This window comes from Apium graveolens, chromosome 6 (genome assembly GCF_009905375.1).
Source record: "Apium graveolens cultivar Ventura chromosome 6, ASM990537v1, whole genome shotgun sequence".
Classification (NCBI taxonomy): domain Eukaryota; kingdom Viridiplantae; phylum Streptophyta; class Magnoliopsida; order Apiales; family Apiaceae; genus Apium; species Apium graveolens.
The window spans coordinates 291,662,681-291,686,600 of NC_133652.1; the positions used below are offsets into that span (position 1 = coordinate 291,662,681).

Sequence of the window (23,920 nt, forward strand, 5' to 3'; positions counted from 1 at the left end):
TGAGGCCGCAAAGTACTTTGTGGAAAAGGATAGAGACCGTTTCTTAGATTATGTGGAGGATATGTACTACAAATGTTATCAACCATTAATGGTTGAGTCTAAGAGAACCACTTATCTCGTTACCTTCAACAAGTTGTCATTTCGGGGTTCTTGCATATGTAGAATGTTTGAGCATTCGAGCATGCCGTGTCGTCATATTATTGTCGTGTTGACAAAGAGGTGTGTGGCCGAATTAACGGAACATTTTATGAAACGGGGGTGGACTAGGGATGCCAATAGAGTTGGTGGTGTGTTTCCATATCACATGCCCGAAGATGATGCCTCATCCCATGATTTGACTCAAACGGAAAGATTTAATCACATGACTTTACTCACTATGGGGTTTAGTCATAGTTGCATGGCGTCGAAGGAACGTTATGAGTATGCCGTGAGAGTTATTAATCGAGAGACCGAAATTATTGAGAAAATGTCTGTTCATGGGGTGGAAGGTGTTTGGAATGAATTTGATACTGTTGGTGAGACTGTGTAGCTGTATGAACAGTTACGTGATAACTCAACATGATAACAACACTAGAACAAGACAAGTTAGTAATATTACGTCTACACAAGAAATCAGGAAGAATGAAGAAAAGGCAAATACAAAGAATCAAAAGATTACAAGAAAGCCTGAAGTCTGTCTACAGGTCACTGAAAGAAGTTCATTAATATGATCATGCCTCAGTGAAGAACAAAGGTTAAAGACTTACAGGGTTTCAGAAATATTGAAGATTCAGTATATAAATGCTACCGGAAGATTTCAGTGTATTTGCATTGATTAAAGATAGACAGTGTTCGAAGCATAGGAATCTGAAGAATTGAAGACAGGGTATAGACAAAGTTTAATGAAAAAGTTGTTTAAAGTACCACAATGGATTCCAGTGAAAGTACAGTTGTTTATTGACAGTCAGTGTCTGAAGCAATAAAGTTGAGGCAAGCTTAACAATGTAATCAAGGCTATAATACGAAGATCTGAATCGGGGTTAGTCGTCTATGAACCAGACCAGTTGCACTAGGCGTCAACAGCTCGTGAAAGGAATATGAGTATTATTTATAGAAGAATTGTTAAGTTGAGGAACGTACTTGGATTGAACAGTTATCTGTTAAAGTACGAGAAGAGGTGCGCGGGGTATACAGCTAAACAGCTCAGGGGACTGGCGAAGTTCAAAGTTTAATTGTTAAATTAAATAAATTATTTAATGGACTTTAATATAATTTATTTAATAAAATTAAAATGATTTATCTTATAAACTTTAAATAAGTTTATTTTATAAATCTAAATTAGTTTATTTATATAAGTTATATTTAATTTTATTTTATAAATTAGTTTAATTACAATTTAAAATTAAAAAGAAAAAAAAACAAAAAAAAAGAGAAAAAGGAAAAAGAAAAAGAAAACAAAAAAAGAGAAAAAAGAAAAAGAAATAAAAAACAAAATCAAAATCAAATAAAGGAAAAAGGTTACCTGGGTGACATTCGTCGCCACATGTTAGGTTTTGTTTTGTTTTTTTGGTTAAGTACATGTACTTGGATGTCGCCACAGGATTGCACACATACCCCTGTCGCCATACAAATCATATTTACTCCCTCCTGTGTTCCCTTGTCGCCACAGAAATGGATTGGTCACCACAGAAGCACTCAATCTCAGCCACACAATTTATTGATAAAGTCTACACTTTACAACAGATCTGAGTAGGACTGTTTATCTTCTTCTCCAATAAAAAGAGAGCTGATAAAATAAGAAGCGGAGGTTTACAGAGGAGTTCAAGCTACTTGAATATCCGTTCAACTTCTCACCGGAGTAACGTTATAATGCCCGATTCAATTCTTGTATATTCTCAGGGGCATTATAATCGTTACCCGGTAATTAAATCCTAGTACAAACAAAAGCTAGATTATTGTATAGGATTTGATTTGTAAATCTTTTTAGAAGCTAGGAACTTTATTGTTCTTAGATTGTAGCCGGTTAATTTATTTACCGGAGTGTAGCAACACCCTCGAGGATTTATATACGAATATATACTTCCCCGAATATCTTATGTTCCTCATTTTTATCGTTCCAAACACTATTCCTCTCAAAAACACGAAACCACTAACCGGGCACTAAATATTTTATCCGCTAAAGATTTGAAATAATTTTTAATTTAGTGATTATCGTATTCAACCCCTCCTTCTAGATAATTCGGGACCTAACAATTGGTATCAGAGCTGACTGATTGATATACAAATCAGGATCCTTAAAAATAATTTATTTTATTAATTTTTCATTTACATAAATTTACTTTGTAAATTTGATTTAGAAAATTTATTTTATAAATTTAATTTAAATAAGTTTATTATGAACTTAATTTAAATAAATTTATTTTATAAATTTAAATAAATTTATTTTATAAATTTAACTAAATTTATTTACAACTTAAATTTTAGAAAATAAATGTTTTTAATTTAAAGTTATTTTTTTTCTTTCCGATTTTTTTTCTGCCAATTTCAGAAGTCCCGTTTTGTTTATTAGCTGCCATTTCTTCTTGTTTGAAGTCACTGCCTTGGTTGATAATATTTTTGGTGGATAAAACTCGAGCTTGTACAATTTGGCATTTGTCACCTTGATTTTAAACATCAGGTTGACATATAATCAAACAAGACTGCCTGTGGTTCTTTTTCAGTATTATACGACCCTCAAATTAAAGGAGCGAAATTGGCAGCCTGTTTGTGAGCCACACGCACGGGAATTGTACACGCGCTGTTGAGCCTCTTGTACGCGGGAGTTGATTTCACGCGCGGAAAGTGTACAATAGCTGCCAGTTTATTTTGATTTGATAAGCTAATCAAGAAAACAAAACAGAAGGCTGAGTAGTCACGCGGACAACAACTTCACGCGCATCTCCTGCTGTCCGTCGCGGCACAGAGATCGCCACAGAATTTTGTTGGTTAAGTAACCCTGTTGCGACCTCCTCCTGGCTTCATGTCGCCGCACAGCCGAGATGTCGCCTCAGCCCTCCTGTTAACCTCCTTGTCGCCATAGGCTTGTACAGGACATGTGATTTTGATCGCCACAGGAACACTTAACAATTTCTGTAACTTCATGATTTTTTAGTTCTGATTTATTTATTTTTTCATTAAATTTAAAATTCTTAAATTTAAATTTTTCTTAAATAATAATTTACATTTTATTTAATTTTTAAGAAAATCGAAATTCTTGAAAATTAAATTTTACGTAAATATTTATTTTTGATTAATTTATTTTCTAAGAAAATTAAAAATATTGGAAATTTAAATTTTTCTTAAATAATAAATTAAGGGTACTCAAGGATCGGTAGACTCAGGATTCCTCCGGCCTTTTTAAAGTGGATTTTAATATTTTGAAGAAAATGAAGACCATGTGCTATTCAGACGGAAAATTCCCGAACACAGAAATTATAGATAATGGTTTTCTTACTCCAATGGAATTGATTTCAAGACCTACATACGAAAATGGTGGAACTTCCTCAAAGGCTTACTCCATAGGATACCACTGGGTTTTCAGACACAGGGAATAAATGAAATTTCTACGGGTACAGATTTTCTCGGAGATTTTAAGACAACTCTATGATTCCAGATTATACAGTCACACAATGGTTTGTACCAATGCTATATTTATCCGGGAATCAATGAGATCATACAGGCAGGAGTTGTGGAGTTCATGGAGAACAAGAGTTGTGGAGGTCAAAGAGAATAGGAATTGTGGAGGTCAGAGAGAATCACGGGTAAAGTTGGAAACTCGGGACAGAATGTAAGAGTTACTGATAGCTGAATCAAAGGGAGCTCAGGTAGAAGTACTTGAGGGACTGGACGTCAGGGTAGTGTTTCACTTGTCAGAAAAGTTTAGTCGAATCAGATTCACAAGGAGTACATATGCTATATCCAAAGATCAAGCCTATCCATTCCGAAGCAGGGATTCTTACATATTCAGTTCAAGGGGTGATTACAAGACTGAGAATGGGACATAAACAAAATTTGATAGATACAGGTTTGACAAGCAATATGTGTCAAGTAACTATCAGGGATTTTGCTGCAACAGAACAGGAAGCTTAACAAACAAGGATAAATAGGGATTCAGTTGATAAGTTGAGACAAAGGTGGATTGTTTTCTTAGGGAAGCATCCAGTCAAAACTTATAGTGCACGGGAAAGAGTTGGGATGGATCAGATGACGAGAATCATGAATACCTTGCTTTTATAGCAATCTCTGAAGATGATCCAACTCACATATCTCAGGTTTCAATTTCTTGAACCACCGCAATATCTTGTTCTCAATATTTAATGCATGATAAGATCTTAGTGTTTAAATGTTTAACACTCGCACAAGCATGATAGCATCACACATAGATAATGTTGAACTAGTTCACTAGACTATTTTTCTGGTAATTAGAATTGATGTTTACTTGTGCATGTTACTTTAGATGATCTTAAATAATTGTTTGAATATTTGTTGAACATGATTATTTGCTTTAGTGAGGTATATGTTTTTCCAGCATATAAGACCTTTGTCTATGCTTATCTTCTGTATCTTGTTACAATATGATTTGCTCATTTAATCTGAATTGTTTGTTAAGATGTGTTAGTTATAATTGGATTGAGATAGCTAGATGAGATTTATCAACAGAATTGGACAAGATAGAATTAGTGATTTATTTGTTAATTCTGTTTGTTCCATATCATGCATGTCTTGCTTAATTCTTATGTGTAATATTTCTGAATGAATGTCATGTATTCCCATTTAGGATTACAATAGGGCAAAGACTGCTAGTCCTCCTTATTTAAGGTTGGAACCAATTTCCCCTAGCCTAGAGACAATATGTCAAGGGTATTTAAAATGGAGAAAATGGGCAGTCAAAGACAATAATTAGCATGATATGGTTGCATATGTTGTTATCTCTATTTATAATAATATCTCTAATCCATCTGGACCCAAACTGATAAGTTGGGTACCAAGAACTGTTAATCCACTTGTGAGTGCAGGATATAACAGGTTAATTGATTCATATGTATTCCTGGTAATTCTTACTCAAGGCATATGATCAAAGAAAGAGCCTCACAATCAAATGTGATTAACAAAAGCTATTCCATCAGTAATCTTTGAAGATGACAACAAAGGTTTTCATTACGAGACAAGTTATGCAGAAAAGGGATGTCATCATGGATTCAACAATTGATATCACTGATTACAACTAATCATTGGAATCACTGATAACAGTTGAAGAAACTTCTTGCTGGAGAATCAAGGCACAAATCATCTTATCAGACAGTTCTGTATCAAAGACAAAATGTCAATTCAATGAAGGATTAGTGTCTCATCTGAAGCAGGAAGATTGAGAAGCTTGAACTTCTTAGAGTAAGGAAAGGATATGCTCGTATCTAAACTGGAATCTCAGGAAATGTGAAGTCAATGGTTTCTACTGTAAAGCTTCATCTGTCAAAAGTTTAGCTATGGCATTAGAAGCTCTCACCTTGAACTTCAACTCAAGGAACTCTTTTGTGAAAAGGAGTTTGTGAGAGGACTGCCTCATCTGGAATTCTGAAGACAATAAATGTGAGGCATGTCGAAAAGAGAAGTCAAAGACAACATCACATCAAGTAAAGATATACTTAGTGATGGTGGTTGACTACTCTTGTGAAACAAATTTGTTGTTCGTGCATTCTCAAGACAAGACATCACAGATGGTGATGGATCATATCAGGAGATCAAACCGGAAGCAACTGTAGAGACATATTCAGCACTGGGAGCTCCGTGTCAGAATGGAGTGGTACAAAGGAAGAACCGGAACTTGAATAAAGCTACAAGGGAAATATCAAGCTAATCAAGACTTTCTAAATACCAAAGGGCTGGAGCAGTCAATACAGTTTGCTACAAGTAAGATCAAGCCTTGATCAAGATGTATACATCAAAACCACTAATGAGTTAATAGCCAACAGAAGCAAACACTGGATAACCTCAAAGTGTTTGAAGAGAATGTTCTATAGAAGCAAACAATGAAATGTTTTCAGTTGTTTGAAGATCTTGGCATTTGCAGCTAAGACTTGTTAGGATATTTTTCATGGCTACTCAGTGGAGTTTACAACCTACAGGGTATTTATGGTTGATCAACAGAAGATGATTGAAAGTCTAAGTGCACAGTTTAACAACTCAATGCTCCAAGCTGTTAAAGGAGAAATTGATGGTATTGATGATTCATATCCAAGCAGTGGAATGGCAATGTATAATATAACTAATTATTTCAATGAAGCCAGTCAGCAAGGGTAAGGATTTTCAGTAAATCCCAGCAACAGCTTAGGGGGAACAATAGAAGGATCAACTAGTCAGACACAACACCACATTAAAAATTGAGAGGACACAACAAGAGCATATATGCTGAGATAAAGGGTTTGATGTCAAGCCTATTCCCAGAGTCTAGTTCTTAAGTGATCCAGATGGTGGAGTAATGATTAGCAGGGCTAGTGAGTATGAATGAGTATCTCTCTAGTTTTCTATCTGAAGAAGAAACTAAGAAAGTTATAGAAGCTCTGATAGATCCAGATTGATTGGGTGATTGCAAAGCAAGATGAACTCAATCAGTCAGCAAGCAGATTGTAAGGAAGCTGGTATCCAAACCAAATGACAATATTGTAATTGGTACAAGGATAACCAGAAGTCAAACTGGACGACAATGACATTGTTACGAGGGACAAGGCCAAACTGGATGCTAGGTTATTATCAGAAAGTAGTATCTAACAGATAGCACCAGTGACGAGACTTGAGGATATTACGACATATCAGACACATGATGCACATTATACTTGGAATTGGACTCTAGTAGATGTGTACAAGTGCACTCCTAGTTGGTGAGTCAAAAGAGGAAGTCAATGTATATCTCTTCTTCACAAACTCACTTCAGGTTGGTATGAACTAGTATACTACTCAAGCAATCGTCAAGGACATGGTATGACACTCTAACTGAAGTTGTAGTTAAATCTGAAATAGTAGAGTTGTCATATTAATAACTCTCGTATCACTAGGCACAAACATATTATTTTATATGTGCAGTGATATAATGATAATGTTATATGTTGGTCTACTAACAAAAGTTATTAAAATTTTTAAAATCTTTCTGTCCTTTCCGCGGAAAATAACTTTCAAAACATTATAATTACCAACAAAAACCACTAGAGCTTGATCAGTGCAACTCATGTATAATGACAAGCTATAGAGCTTGATCAGTGCAACTCAGGTATAATGACAAGCTATAGAGGTATGACAACTCAGGTATAATGACAAGCTATAGAGGTATGACAACTCAGGTATTATTAAATTTTGGAAGTCATAAGAAACGATGTTCTAATCAAAATTTTATTGCATAATGTTGTTCATATAGTTAAAATACTTCATTATTTTACAGATTTCAAATAAAAAAGGGGTTTAAATTTTTAAAATCTTTCTGTCCTTTCCGCGGAAAATAACGGCGAAAGGCACTAACCATTCCGCGCTTATTTTTCGCAGAAGGACCAGAAAGTTTTTTTGAAATGTGCCTTTTGTAAAGGCACAATCCCACCTGTTTTACAGGATACCAACCACACAGTCAGCAGTATATGCACAGTCAAACAACAACAACCTGTAAAATGTAAAAAAAAATCTCCAAATTTAGGCACCCCTCCAAATTTACAAAACCTCAAATTTTGAAAGTTCTCCAAACCTTTTAAAATTTGCACACAAGTTCATGGGGCCATTATATAAACAAATCAATAAAAAACAGAAACAAAAAAACTAAAAAGGGGACGGGATCAAAGGGACACAGTCGATAAACGATTGATATAAACGAAATAAGTGTCAATTATCATTAACCAAATAAAGGGTATGCGATGATGTTCGAATGTAACGAAACAAGTTCAACTACACTACACAAGCATAAGATTAAGTCACAAGTTCAACAAAACTATACAACTAGACGAATGACCTAACCACTACTCTTTCCGGCTACCCTCTCCATTCTTTGCCTCATGCGATGTGTTGGTACGGGTTTAGTCATCCATCTTTGAAGCTCCTTCGCAATCCTATAACAAAAGATCTCCACGTCTGAGGCATCCCAACACACTTTAGCGAGGTAATATCCCTGCAAGGTGTAGTCCATATTGAAGGGTTTTGAGCACATAAACGCAACGGAAACAGTAATTAAAATTGTGAAAAATCAGATTTTTCGAAACCCCCCACAGGATCCATGCGAAAAATAGATATTTAATTCGTAGATCAGATTGTTTACCTTAAGAATCTTTACAAATTGGTTGACTAATGGAGATCTAAAGCTTGTTCAATCACCACGCATCCCGCTCTCGCGATCTACGCTCTATCGGTATCCACACGAATGCTTGAACGCAAGGATTGAATGTGTACTAGCACAAACTCGTTTTTTCTTGCTCTCTCCATCTTCTCCCTTGGTGGCTAGGGTTTTAGTAAAAGTCTTGCATCCAAAATCAGCCACACAAGAGATATTATATAGATAGTACAATAAGAATTATAACTCTTAACTAATTAGAAGTTATTATTAATTCGAAATTCCTATTTGTATAATAATTAAGTCACACTTAATTATTTAACAAATGAATTTCATAATTAATATTAGCAAATTCGAATATCAATATTTATCTAATTAATTAAGTCATGCTTAATTAATATTATAAATAATTTGAATTACTTTAATATAATTTAAATCCAATTTAAATTAAATAATCATCCAAGCATTCTTAGTGCGTGACTCTATAGATTATTATTACGTTGACAACGAATTTTAAATCTAATTTAAAATCGTAAACAATGAGCGACATCTATTAATACATCATTGCTACCCAAGTAATAATAATTGAATCGGTGATCGATTAAACCTTTCGTGAATAATGTACAATGTAATATAATCCCTTTAACCAAATATTATAGATTAAACTAGAGGCATATAATGTGTCATCCTCATCATAGTTTAATCCAAGTTTCCTTAATCAATGAGTAGACTGTCATATCAAATCAACATTTGAGCGTGCCCACGCATTTCATAGTCTAGCTCACACAAGAGGCCAATAATATCACTCCTAAAATAGGAGGGTTAAATCCCATCTAGATCATTCATATTTCTCATACGATTCATAATATACCCAATGTCCACTTTTATCATTACCCGGTCAAGGATAACTTTTAATGGAATCAATGTATATTAATTCTCGTATAGAAATATAATGACTACAGGTCTAAGGACCATTACATCATTATTACTGTGAGAATTACTTATGATACAACATACATATAGAATCTCACATTGGGTATGTCCAGCACCATGTACATATACATCTGCATGTGTTTTTGACTTTAGTATCATCATACCTATGATTAATGAGATGTGATCATCAGTCAACAAACACACCAGTCTTAATGCATTATTATTGTCCCTTAATAATAATACTCGACTAAGGAATTTTAGGAATATTGATACTATTCTCATAATCTCATTTCTAAGTCACGTACTTAAAGATATAGAATTGCATATCATATTCCAAGGACATTTATTAATCTAACATTTATATCGCTGTAAATTAAGAATTAATAAATTATAAAGTGAATAATCGATAGAACATAAACATTAATAATCCTAATGTCTTAAACTAAAACATCATAGTCTTGTCTCTAGGGCATAAACACTAACACATATATTTGCACACGTACATACCGCAATCTGAGTAGTTATCTTGTTTAGGCATTGCATCGCAAACATGAACTAAAGGCTCTTCATCTGGGGCATTTCTATTCTTTCCAACATAATGAAGCATGCCATTAACAACTCTAACCTAACACACAACAAAAAACAACATCAGTTCACGGAAGTAATAAGGAAAGATTTAGAAATTACAGTATAAGGTGTCGTCGAGTAACTATTACCACGCACTCTTCCTCTTCGGGATATTTAGCGTTGTAGTTCATGGGATCAAGTACCATCACGCCCCATTCCTTCACAGAAAATACCATGAGAATCCAATGGTTCTGGTTCATGTTCGCGGGAACAAATATGTAGTCCACCTAGTTAATTGATGGACCTACCCCACAACTCGCCCAAGTAAGAAAGAATTGCATGGTCTTTGTAGAATAGGGATGTGAGTAGTCCACTTTCTTCGCCAACTCCATAAAAAGTGGATCCATGTAGTAGTATGATGGCATCCTCGGATACACCCCCGCGGCAGCTATGGCCTCCTTACGATCACGCAACAACCACTACAAGAAACAGGTTATACCATAAATGAAATAAAAAGAACAACATAAATGAAAGAAGGTCAAAGATTATACCATGTAGGCATATATGATCCTATCATCTAACCATCCTTTGGGTTCTAAACTCTGCATAACATCTGTGTCCAAGGTCCACATAAGATCGTGTTTAATAGGACCACTCCCGGGCAAACCTCCCCATCCTCAATCCCTCCTAATAACATCCATCCTCTCCCACTTTAGTCTCTTATTTATCTCCCATTTCTCTTCCACAGGGCGGTGGATATCCATCTTCTCAGCCCTCGAAGACGACTTTGATGCAAATACAGATGCCTGTGTAGGGGCCTATGACACCTGCTAAGACGGCTGTGTCATGTCAATGACATCGGCCTCTCGAGTCTCTCCAACTGTAAGCCTCATCGCCTCGGGAAAATATTTTTAAAAAAATATGGGGGAAACAATTATAACAAACTTATAAGGTCAAATGCCTGAGAGTTGTTAAACAACTCCCGGGTGCAGTACTATGGTTCTGACAATGGTTGTGGCTTCCTAACACGCATCCGTGCAATACCTGAGTACCACTGCATGTAGCCTGAGTCATCCACTGAGTCTGGATGATGAGCCACTACAACCTCGAGGTGCTAACTAAAACGGGTCCACTCGCCAATCTCAGCAAACCATATACCCCGCCAGTCATAGGGAGTACCACTGCATGTAGCCTGTGTCATTCATCGAGTCTGGCTGATAAGCCACTACAACCTCGGGGTGCTAACTAAAACGGCTCCACTCGCCAATCTCAGCAAACCATATACCCCGCCAGTCATAGGGATTAAAAGGAATCATAGGTTTTTTTATACTCTTTCATGTTAACAGGTTATCGTGGGATACCCTGTCTGAACCCGAACTGTCTCATCACCCTATCAGAATGTTGATACTCTACAACATCATATCATAGCACTGGAATCCTGGAAAGTAATGAGCCTCCCAGTCCTCAGTCGATATGTCATGATCCCAATCTAAATACTCCTCCACCTCGTGAAAGTGGGCATATGGCGTCCACGCCACAATATCAGCTACAACTCCATCAAACTCGCCTCTATAATGTGGCAAACTATGATGAGCCGCCAATCTACTATCACGCCTACCTATAACCCGTTTCCTATTAACAACAATCCCAGTGCCAGGAACATCCTCATCCATAGGATCATCAGGAACAACATCATCTTGCACCTTACCCTTCCCTCCCTTTCCCCTACCCTTACCCCTAACCTCCTTGACCTCCGTCACCTTCTTCCCCCTAACCTCCTTCCCCTGCTTCCATTTTACCTCCTTCCCCTTCTTCCCCTTGGGTCCTCCTCCTCCTCCTCCTCCTCCTCCTCCTCCTCCTCCTCAGTTATACCACCTCATCTACCAGCCTAGCCCAGAACTCAGCTACTGGTTATGAATCCCAGATAGGATCAGGAAAAGGTCTCCCAATCAAGAACCGCTTATATGCCCACAACTGCAATAACCACATACAACAAGCAATCCTCTTGGCCCCTTTCTGTGCTGCATGCTCAAGCCCCCTATATAGATATGAAAGAACCGTAGAACCCCAAGACCATCTTTGCACACCCGTAAGATAGCGGAGGTGCCCAATGTACTTTGGGTGAACCACATTCCTACTACTGGTAGGAAATAGAACAGAACCAACGACCATGAGCAAGTATGCCTTTGTGTGGATAGCAATCCTCCTCGGATCAGGACCCGGATCAGCCCTCCCATATCTCTGATACAACCAAGTATACTTTATGTCGGCTATGGCCCATGCCACCTTCACCTCCTCTTCATCCAACGGCTCAAACCACTGTCTCGAAAAATATGCCAAACCATTGTCCAGGCCGTCACCAACTAACGCATGTCCAGCAACCGGTAAACCTAAGATATAGCCAACATCCTCCAAAGTCATTGTCATTTCCCCCCTGTCTCATGAAGAAGGTGTTGGTCTCGGGACGCCACCTCTCCACAAGTGTCGTGACAAGCCTCGCATCATTATGCAAAACCACACACCAAAACCAATGCTATGCAACAAGTCCTTCTGTGCATCATACAAAACCCACATACGCATGTTCCTGTTCCCACAATAACACTCCAAAGGACCCGCTCATGTCCCTCCCAAACATGCAAACTCACATGATACTCGCTATCAAAGATAATGACTAACTGGACCCGACAATATGTTATCCATCCTGAAACAATATACATACAATTTAACGTTAGATACTTCCACATTTAAAATTGACCGTATAATCACATTCACATGTACCAAAATTCAAAATTTAGGCCTTGTTAATTCAAATCTCAACCAACGCATATCAATCAACATGAGGGATCCTAAAGTTAATATCAATGAACGGAACCAAGACATTCTCACATTACGTATTCCGACACAACCACAATCAACAACATTCAACAAAACGCAACCAAGACATTCTCACATTACGTGTTCCTACACAACCACAACCATCAACATTCGACAAAACGCAACCATTACGGTTAACTAATCATGATCAACTGGAAACAATCAACGATAACATATTTACACAAAAATTACACATAAACTGGAACAAATCACGATCAACTGGAAACAATCACGATCAACCATTACACATAAACTGGAACAAATCAGAATACACACAAAAATATATGTATACGATCAACTGTAAACAATCAGAATACACACAAATCGTTATAATCGTTTTTTCGCACAAATAAATCAATCACATAAAAACGGAACTACACAACGGAACTGATTATACACATAAACGTATGTGATTATACATACAAAACGAACCAATTACAGTTCATTATACATACAAAATGAATTATAATACACACAAAACGGAACTATACAACGAAATCATCCCTAATTACAGTTCATGAACCCTAACCCTAAAAACCCGAAATCATCCCTAATTACAATGAAATTACGAACCTGGAACGAGAAATCAACGAAAAAGGATGGAATTGGGTTGTAATCGCCTGAAAATCGCATCAATCGCCTATGTTTCAAACTCAGTTGGATGATTATGTGATTATACTGTAAAACGGGTTCATTTTTCGGGTAAAACTGAGAACCCGTCTTTACGCGTATATTATCAGCGGAATGTAATTAAGGTTAATTATGTCCTTACCCGTTTCGCGCATAATAAACGCGGAGGCCACTCCCTTCTGCCGAAAAAAACCGCGGACCACATAAATATTTTTTTTAAATCCTGGTCGTTGAATTGTTCATCCAACGGCCATGAAACAATGTGTTGGTTAAGGGTTTCCTGACACATGATTGTCAGGGAACAAGAACCATAAATCTTATATTTCTCTTCACTTTTCTACTTTTCTCTCAAATCTTTTCTACTCAAAATTTATATTTGGTTTTTGAAAGTTTAATATTTGAATAAAAAAATATTTTAGGTAATTAAATCAAATTATTATATATTTTTTTTGATTAAAATAAAAAATTATATTATACAATTACAAAAATATCCTTGTACTAAAAATTAAATTAACGATAACAGAATGAATTGACGGAATTGTTTTTAACTGAAGTTGATTCCTAAATTAAAGGGCCCTCTGCTACTAACTTTAGTATCAATACTTACATATTTTTTTTGTCAAACTTAAGAGTTACGAAGTGCAATATAATTTATAATAATTAAAAGTTGCAAAACATATTTTTAATAATAATAATATTTTATCAAACCCCCGGAAAAATAGCTCCTAAGCCTTAAAACTAATAAAAAAAATCTCTTGTCAAAGTTGTTTTTATGTATTTCTTCTTGTATGAACGCCATTAATTTCGTAAGATCTCCGCAAGATTGAACTCACTAAATGCAACCACTTGCATTGACGATCTCTTTCACTTATATTTGATTGATGTTTTACAATATATCACATGCAATATCTTAGAGGGTTATAGCTGGTTCTGCCTCCATTGAAGTGTCCAATCAAGTAATAAAGTTAGATCAGCCTCAACCATTGACCGTGACAGCATGTTTGCAGTCATTTCAATCTAGTCTAGCATGACATTTTTGACATCTTGTTTGGTGAAAATTTCGATTTCGAGGTAGATGTTCTGCAACCAAGTTATAGCAGTAGTACCAAATATCGCCCGGATTAATGATTCATATTGGATGCATAAGAAATCTCTGTCTCCGCCCTGGTATACAATTTGTAGGTGTTTTTTACCGGGCTGAGAGTTTGGAAGATAAGGCAAGATTACGTGAGCCCACAGGATTTAGCTAGTGCGTATCCGAAAGGTAGCGGCTGTGAATTATCTATATTTAAAAAAATATCTAAAAATCAAAAACAGTATGTTTCGATTCGAGTATGATCCTTTCTGGAAAAAAATTGAAAAATCCGATCCGAGTATGACCTGATGACATATATGTTAATGAATATAAGATCCTGTTTGGAGCTTTTTCTATAACCTTAAAATTTTAGATAAACTGATTATTTAATATGATATCAGAACTCGGTTTAGGGAGAGATTCGAGATTTGAGTTTCAATCCTCTCACCCCAATTTATTTAATTTAATATTTATTGTTGGTATATTGATATCGGTTATATTTATTGTTATTAATTGGTACGGAAAGCATCATACGATTGATAGAAATATTAAAATCCTGTTCGGATCTTCGTCTACCACCATAAAATTTTGGTACGATCAATTACTTACTAATATAAACCTCCGATATGGTTCCCAGTTCCCACAGTGACCTGTTTCGAGATTAATCCGAAGTCGCCAATTATATATGAATGCATGTGAGTTATTAATACAGAATTGACCAGTAAATGTGTGTGTATCCTAGCAAGTGACAAAGTGCAAACTGTTTATGATTTCTTATCATTCATGTTTTACTTCAACAAGCATGCATGTTGTGTCATATTCATGTTCCACTTATGATATATCCGTTTTACTTATGCTGATAATTGAACGCCATACGTGATCAACATATGTGCAGTCACATGCGTGTAGGCTTGTTAATAAGAAACTTTAACACGTAATTAAAATTATTTGTGACTAGCTTCTGCTCAAAATATAAGTTTTTTTGATTTTTACCATACTTTAAGCTCTATAAAATTATAACTTTGTGTATTTTTTTTAAATTTCTTTTCTTAAATTAAAATTTAATATGTATATTTTTATTTAAAAAAAACAAATTGAAAAATAATTTATGAAATTATCCTTCATATTCACCTTAAAATACGCGTAAAAAATCAAACGAACTTGAATTTTTTTGAGATGGAGGTAGTATCTTTTCCTCTTTTCAAATTATTTTCTAAAAATATTAAAATAATAATTGACATCCCAATAAACCAACTTCATTAATTTAACAAAAAATTACCTAATTTAAATAAATTAAAAAATGAAATTTTCTGCCTCAGTAGAGTCATAAATGTAGTTCATACCCTAATTTATCTGATACCAACTTTTGGTATATTAAGATGGGACCTGATGACATCCCAATAACTTTAATAAAATAATATCAATAATATAAAGAAAAGTCATGTCTTATATTTTATTAATCTCGGAGATGCTCTAAGTATATTTTCTTTTTAACTAAAATTATGTGACATTAAGTCAAAAATAATATGATTCGTAAAGTTTTATTTCCCACGCCAGGATGTTTTTTTATAACTAAAATTATGGACAACCTAATCATTTTGTTTATACACCCCTCAATAATGTGCCTTTAAGTAAATGTAAAATGCAATTTTATTTTTGACAATCTTGTGTTTATCCCAAAAAACAGCGTGCCTAGGAAGTAGAAGTGTTTGAAAACTTCTTCTAGCTAAATTCTAATTTCTCTTTAGCTAATTAAGGGTTTTAAAACTTGTATAAAAGAAACTTTAATTTCCGTTTTTGCACAAGAACCATTTTTGTTTTAGACAGTTTAATTACATGTTAAATTGCTTTAAAAAGGTCATTAAGAAAATAGTAAGCAATCACCAGTGACCTCCTGTTCTTAGTCGGTGTTACCTTTTCGCTTATTTTGTCTATGAGATGTCTATGATTTGAAATATTATTATTTCAAATTTTAAATTAAACACTCGTTCTAGTTCTACGTGGAATGTTACAGGTAACCATTTGTGAACACGATTTTGGGAGACAATTTAGGATACGGGATACCCACATTTTTCGAATCTATATTATATTATAATATATTTTGATATATCTTTTTTATTGATTTGTTTATCCCCATTTATAATTGCCGGATCTTTTTAATCAAGTGATGAGAACCGTTAGATTCAAATATTAAAATAATATACACTTCTCAAGTTTGAAAGTTCGATTCCCGCCAATAACAAACATCTATATTATTATTTTACAATACTCAAACTTCAAGATTCGAATCCCGCCAATAACAAATACTCCCTCCATCCCGTTAATTTCGATACGTTTACTATTTGCACGCATTTCGAGACTTTTATAAAATATAGTTTCATAATATTTTTTTTAATTTTTTTTAATAAAAGTTTAAATATAAAACTTTTATACATAAAAAAATTAAAAAAAATATAATGGAGTTATACTTTAAGAGAACATTGAAAAACGTGCCAAAAAGTGATGTAGATAATTTAATGGGACAGAGGGAGTATCTATATTATTATTTATATGCTATTCAAGTTTATATGTTGTTCAAGTTTTATGTTCGAATCCCGCCAACAATAAATATTAATATAATTATTTATAAGAGTAATTGGCAGTTTGTAATCCACTTTTATTTTCATTATTGCGATTTGGGTCTACATTATTTTCTCTGTCAACTTACACCTCATAAAATTAATTTCGCTTCTATTTGCATCCCATTGACGACTTTTTATCCAAGATGACTGTCAATTAACGGAAGCGGAGACACTTCAGTAAATTACTAATTAAAACAGAAGAAAATAAGAGTAATTGACACTTTGTAACTCATTTCTTTGGACGTTTTGCAATTCGGGTCTATATTATGTTTACTTTCAATTTGCACCTTTAACTTTGAATTTCACTTTGTTTTGCGCACCCAATGGACCGTTTTTAACTTTTATATCAGGGGTAAAATCGGAAATATCTGGTATCCAAGAACAAATCGCCGGATCCTTAGATTTCTCAGTCCAAACCAACAAATAAATACATGAATCAATTGCAAATCGCCGGATCCTTAGATTTCCCGGCCCAAAAAATATTTCGGTCCGAACCGAATAAACCGAATAGACCAAATCATAAATACTATAATTTTAGATTATATATTTTACATATATCTTAAAAATTATAATCATAATTATTAATTTGTAATTATATATATATTACACTCTTAGAACTCTACATATCACCTTACTATAATTATATTTTAGATTTCATATTTTGTGGTTTGAAATTTTTAATACAATTTTATTTTTTTTAAAAAAATCCGGTCCGTTCGGTCCAAAATCGGAACAAACCGAACTATTTCGGTTCGGTTCGGTCCGGTCCATAATACAATTTCAGTCTGGTTCAGTCCAATAAAAAATAATAATTCGATTTTTTGGGCTATTCGACCGAACCGACCGAATGATCAGCCACATTTGTAAATAACAAGCAACAGGTATCGGTAATATAAAATTTCATGAAATATGCATAAATATAAACCTCAATTCGAAATAATAATCCTAGTATCGAGTATAATTTTTTATTTTAGCGAATATGCTTCAGCCTATTAAATATTCGCTCCATTTATAATTGGATATTTTTATCGGATCGAATCCTAGATCGATTATTTAATATGTCAATTCATATCCGCAAAAAAAAAAATTAAACTCGATTCTTAGATTCTTATTTCGAATTGGGCGTTTGATTTTCGGGCATTTTTCATAAAATTTGATATTACATATAACTTTTTCTTATTGTTTGCGATTGATTTATGTATTTATTTGTAGGTCTGGATTGCGAAATCGAAGGATTCGGTGATTTATTTTTTGAGACCAAAATTTTCCGATCTTACCCCTGATATAAAAATTAAAAACGGTCCAGGGGTGTAAAATAAATCAAAATTCAAAGTTAAAGGTGTAACTTGCAAGATAAATGTAATATAGAACCGAATTGGAAAAATGCCCAAAAAAATGGGTTATAAAATGCAAGTTACTCTTATTTTTTTCGGTTTCAATTCTGCTTCCGTTAAAATTAACGGTCATCTTGGATGAAAAGTTATTTACTAGTGAAGACCGGGATTAATATGTGAGTATGTTTAATAATATAAATATATACCTAACATGAACCAACCGTCATGCTGCCTGCTTTTACAGTATATTTTGATATATATAAACTCTTACGCGGCTATACGGATTTCTTAAACGAGCAAAATACCTTGAATGTCTAGTAACTACTACTGTTCCAGAAATGAAACAGGTAGATTAATAATTGATGCATGCATGTGCGGCTCTAAAACCAAGCATTTTCAACAGGTGCACGTTTTGAACACAATTTTCTCTTATCATGTACGTTAATTCTGTGTCCTTCTAGCATAGTATAAAGGATGATGATAACCATTCAAAACTCTCATAGATAAGCTCCCCAAAACTTTTTCATATAAAGGACATAAACCACATTCATCTTTCTGTATACAACCATATTTGTTATTTCTATAGTGATAAGATCCTGATAAGGGTCTTTCTCCACCTGAGTAATTTGACATATAATGGCAAAGGTACGTGCAATGGAAAGGAGGGAAACGGCACCTAAAGGGCATTTTGTGGTGTATGTAGGGGAACATTATAAGAGATTTGTTGTTCCTACTTTTTATTTGAACAAACCTTGTTTTAGAGAGCTGCTTGATAAGGCTGCTGAGGAATATGGATTTCGTGGAGATAGAGGCATTGTTCTGCCTTGTGATGAGGCCACCTTTTTGAGACTTACTCACTGACTCCATTAGATTTTGAGATAGCCCTCTCTCTCCCCCTCTCTCCCCCTTGCTCTCTCCCCCTCCCTCTCTCTCTCTCTCTATCTCTCTCTCTCTCTCTCTCTCTCCCTCCCTCCCTCTCTCCCCCCGTCTCTCTCTTTCCCTCCCTCTCTCCCACCTCCCTGTTATAGTGTATGTAGAGAGATATACTGGTAGTTCAGAATCCAGATTTAGATCTCAAACATTCTAGTTTCATTTGTATGTTTAACACGAATTACATGTCCATTTACAGTAATATGATATTTTGAGGGACTCTCAAATTTACAATCCTTAGAAAGCATGTGCAATTTTAATTTACTAAATTAACCTGTAAATTTATAAGCATGGTTTTTTCTCAATATAGTTTATAAGAATCGTTAATTTCACAAAGAAATAAACGGAATAAAATATTTATTTAATTGTTATAATATTGGAGTTCTTGTCAAATAAATTTAACCGGAATGTAAAATCTGTAATTCGTAGCAATTAGATTTTACCATTTCTCTATCCGCCTCAGCCTGATTCTGCATATTGACCACAAGATTTCAACTACTGTAATTTTTGAAATTATATGTTCGAATTTTTTTCAATTCAAATTTTGACTTTAAAAAAAACGGAAATTAGAGCCCAGAAAATATAAATTTAAGTCGAGCATCTCTCGTCACGTTTTCACAAGGCCGTAAAGAAAAAGAGAATTATTTGACGTATTTGAGCGTGAATAATTTAATTTTTTCACATGTTAAGATAACGAAAATACATATATCTACTTTTTTTTTGCTAATTAATAATTGTGTGCGTGTGTAATTACATACATCTACTTTTACTATACTATTCTTAAGCCTGTACTATTCTTAAGCATGCAAAAAAACATTTGATTCTAGATAAATTTATCGGAAGTTCATTGTAATTATATTTTTAAAGAGTAAATCACAGAGTGATGTCTGTAATTTACACTGTTTTTTTAAAATAATGGTCTAATTTTCAAATTATCAAAATATTGGCTAACTTTTCTTTCCAACTTTTAAAAAATTGATGTAGTTAAGTTATCGTTGTTAAAAAATATATTTAAAATATAAATTATAGAATAATAATTGTACTTTATATTTATCAAAATTTCAACTAGTAGAATTTTCGAAATTATAGGTTCCAACTCTTTTCATACAAGATTTTCATTTTTTTTAAATTTTCGAAAATGACATTGCTTATCTCATACCCTTTAACACTCCCCTCGATAGTACAATACTTTTCGTTACGATTGACAACAACAAATATAACTAATATCAATACAATAAGAGGATAGTAGCGCAATTATGACCATTCGAATCCCATAACATGAAGTGAGAGACATGATTTCTTGGACCAAGACTACGAATGGCCAGTACAATGTCAAAATTGGTTATCACTTGTGGCTTGAGAAGAATGTGGGCTATGCAAATATCTTGCAGTCAAAAGGTTGGAACATGATCTGAAAAACTCTCTATCCCTTATAAAATCAAGATCTTCCTTTGGCGTTTTTGTAGAAACAACATCCCGATGAGGAGCAGGTTGGATTCAAAAGGTATTATTATTCTAACAAACTGTCCCATGTGTGATCATGATGCTGAAATCCCGTTACATGTATTCTTTGATTGCTCTTTTGCGCGACAATGTTGGCATTATGCAGGTGGTGGATACAATATGGGGAATGTAGACTTTTTTCCTGATTGACTTGTTCAGCAAACTAGTAAAGCAGGAGACGATGAGGTTATCAAGATTAGTAAAGTTTTATGGGGAATATGGTTTTTTAGAAATAAGCGAGTATGGGAAAACAAGATAGTAAGTCATGTTGTTGCTATGGATTGGAGTAGTAAAGGAATTACAGACGGGAAATCAGCCAAAGCTAGTAGATCAGCAATGCAGGTGGCGAACTTGATTCACTCTAGTACTAATCTATTTGATTCGATGATTTAATGAAAGTCTTGCATTTTTGTTTGAAAAAAATAATAAATAAATTTTAATAAATGAATGATAAGATGAAATAAATGTAAACGTAATCTAAATGATTTGCACTAAATATATGTATTTATGATCAAATAAAATGATTTAGATATATATATATATACATGTGTTAATTGTGAGAATAAGTGTAAAATAAATTTTATATAAAACTAATTTCTGGAATTTTTTTATTAAATAATAATGAAAGTATTAATGATTAAATTTATAATTTAGTAATGAGTTAAAATAAATATAAGCATTAAATATGTAATAATAAATTAGTACTTATAGTTTAAATGAATATTTTATGGATATTAATTAGAATATTTATGATTAAATTTGCTAATTGAACCCTAAGTGGCCTTTTTCGGTGTTCATTTCTTTATATTGCACATTATCCGTTATCAAACTACCTGTTTAAGGGTACATGGGCATCTTTGATATATTTATAATTCTGAAACTATAATATTATATATAACAAGAAGCGCCAATTTCAGAAACAACCACAACACCTATATGACTTAACTTCAATTAGAAAAGTATATATGACCAAGATATTTGTCAATGACTTTAGAATTAATTATCAATCAAATTGATGTATGGAACAATGACTAGATCCCTCTATATTAGGGTAATTTAATCATATCACATATAAAAGTTAGCATATTCAGCATTTAAAATATTTAACCTATGCATATTATTCCGAGGTTTACCCTAACATCAAATGAAAGCAAATGCCACAGTGGCCTTTAATTTTTAAGAGGAGACGAATGTCGTTGCAAGTATATTGTGTTAGGTTTCGAAGGCATAAAACGCAGCGGATAAACGTAAATAAAACAAAAAATTCGAAACCCAAAAACAGGATCCATGTATAATTATGGGCAGATTATGGAGATAACGAATCATACCTTTCAAGAGCTTAACTTTCACGAACTCAACGGAGATCCTAGCTATCACGTTTTGTGTCTACCTCTCGGAAAAACACCTCTATGGTATCCACACGAGCACCTTCAAGAACGTCTCACGAACTTGACTACAGAATGGATGTACTAGCCTCCTTCTTGACGATCTGAATTGCCTCTGCCTCTCTTTGCTGCTAGGGTTTTCTCAAAAACGTACAAGCCTCTTTAACCTATCATTATGTATTTATAATGGCTGATTAAAAAGGCCCATAACAGCAAAACCCAACCCTAGTAGGTATTAGATTAAATAATAAAAACGAATTTCTATTATTTAATTAATAACTAAGTCATACTTAATTATTATGGGCAAAAAATATTCCTTTTAATTCGAATTTATATTATCTCAATTAAGTCTTACTTAATTATAATAAAATTCAAATAATCATCAATTAATTTAAATCCATAATTTAAATTATCTATTCCATTAAGTGCTCTATTTGTGCGACCCTATAGGCTATTATTTAATTGGCAATAATTTTATTCTCTAATAAAATTATAAACAATGAGCGGTATCTAGTAATACATCATTGTTACCCAATTAAACAATAATTAAATCGTGATTAGATAAAACCTTTCGTGATTAATGTTTTTCGTGTAATATAATCCCTTTAACCATAAATATTATAGATTAAACTCGAGGCATGTATTTAGTCATCCTCTTCAACATTTAATCCGGGTTTACTTGATCCATGAGTAGATTATCGAGACAAATCATTATTTGAGCATGGCCATGCTTTTATAATCTCACTCAATCAAGAGGCCAATAATATCTCTCCTAATTATAGGAGGGTTAAATCCTTTATCTATCATTCATATTTCTCATACGACTCATGATATACCCGATGTCCACTTTTATCATCACCCGATCAAAAGTAACTTTTAATGTAGTCAAAGTATATTAATCCTCGTATAGAAATATAATGATTTCAAGTCAAAGGATCGTTACACCATTATCACTGTGAGTCTTTCTTATGACTTTATTAAACATGAAGAATCTCATTGTGGGTCTGTCCAGTACCATGTACTCTCACATGTACCTATGTATTGACTTTAGTATCCCCATACTTATAACCAATGAGATGTGGTTATCTTGTCAAACAACATACTAGTCTATCTATGTATTATTATTGTCCTATATAATAATACCCGACTAGGGACCTTTAAGAATATGATATATTATATAATCTCAAATTCAAGTCATGTACTTAAACTATACAATTTGTATCATGATTCTAAGGACATTTATTATGCTAACAAAATATCGCAGTAATTAAGGTCAAATAAATACATTTATTGAATGATCAACTGACATAAAGATTATAAAAGAATAATGTATTGCATCTAGGGCACCTACACTAACATATTGTACAATGACGATTAATAAAGTCAAGGCCAGTCTTTTAAAAAGGTTGGTGTGTATCTTTTCAGTCATACTTTCTGTCACGGCCAGCTTTATATTGCTCTATCATGTGTCACTTGACCACCTGTTCTCCATATCCTCTTGGGCGACATAACTACATAATAAAAATAGTACAAAAATTATTGTGTAAAAAGAAGTTTTCAATAATTCACCAAGTTGTAGAATTTTAATCTTATTGTCTGAAATATTAAACCCACTCCTTTTCTGAGAACATGAAACCCAAATTTATATCTGAGCATATATTTTTCAATTTTTAATGTGATTTATTGTCTAAAATTTGTTTCATTTTCTTTTATGTAATCATTTAATGAATTCAATAATTTATCTTCTAAAA

At 33.8% G+C, this 23,920-nt stretch overlaps 1 protein-coding gene across 1 annotated transcript; it reads left to right on the top strand.

Moving 5' to 3' along the window:
* Positions 1–18,872: 18,872 nt before the first annotated feature.
* LOC141663574 (auxin-responsive protein SAUR50-like) lies at positions 18,873–19,490 on the top strand. The gene has a single exon (XM_074469355.1). It carries the CDS (start codon positions 18,988–18,990, stop codon positions 19,210–19,212), a length of 225 nt encoding a protein of 74 aa, XP_074325456.1. The 5' UTR covers positions 18,873–18,987; the 3' UTR covers positions 19,213–19,490.
* Positions 19,491–23,920: the final 4,430 nt, after the last annotated feature.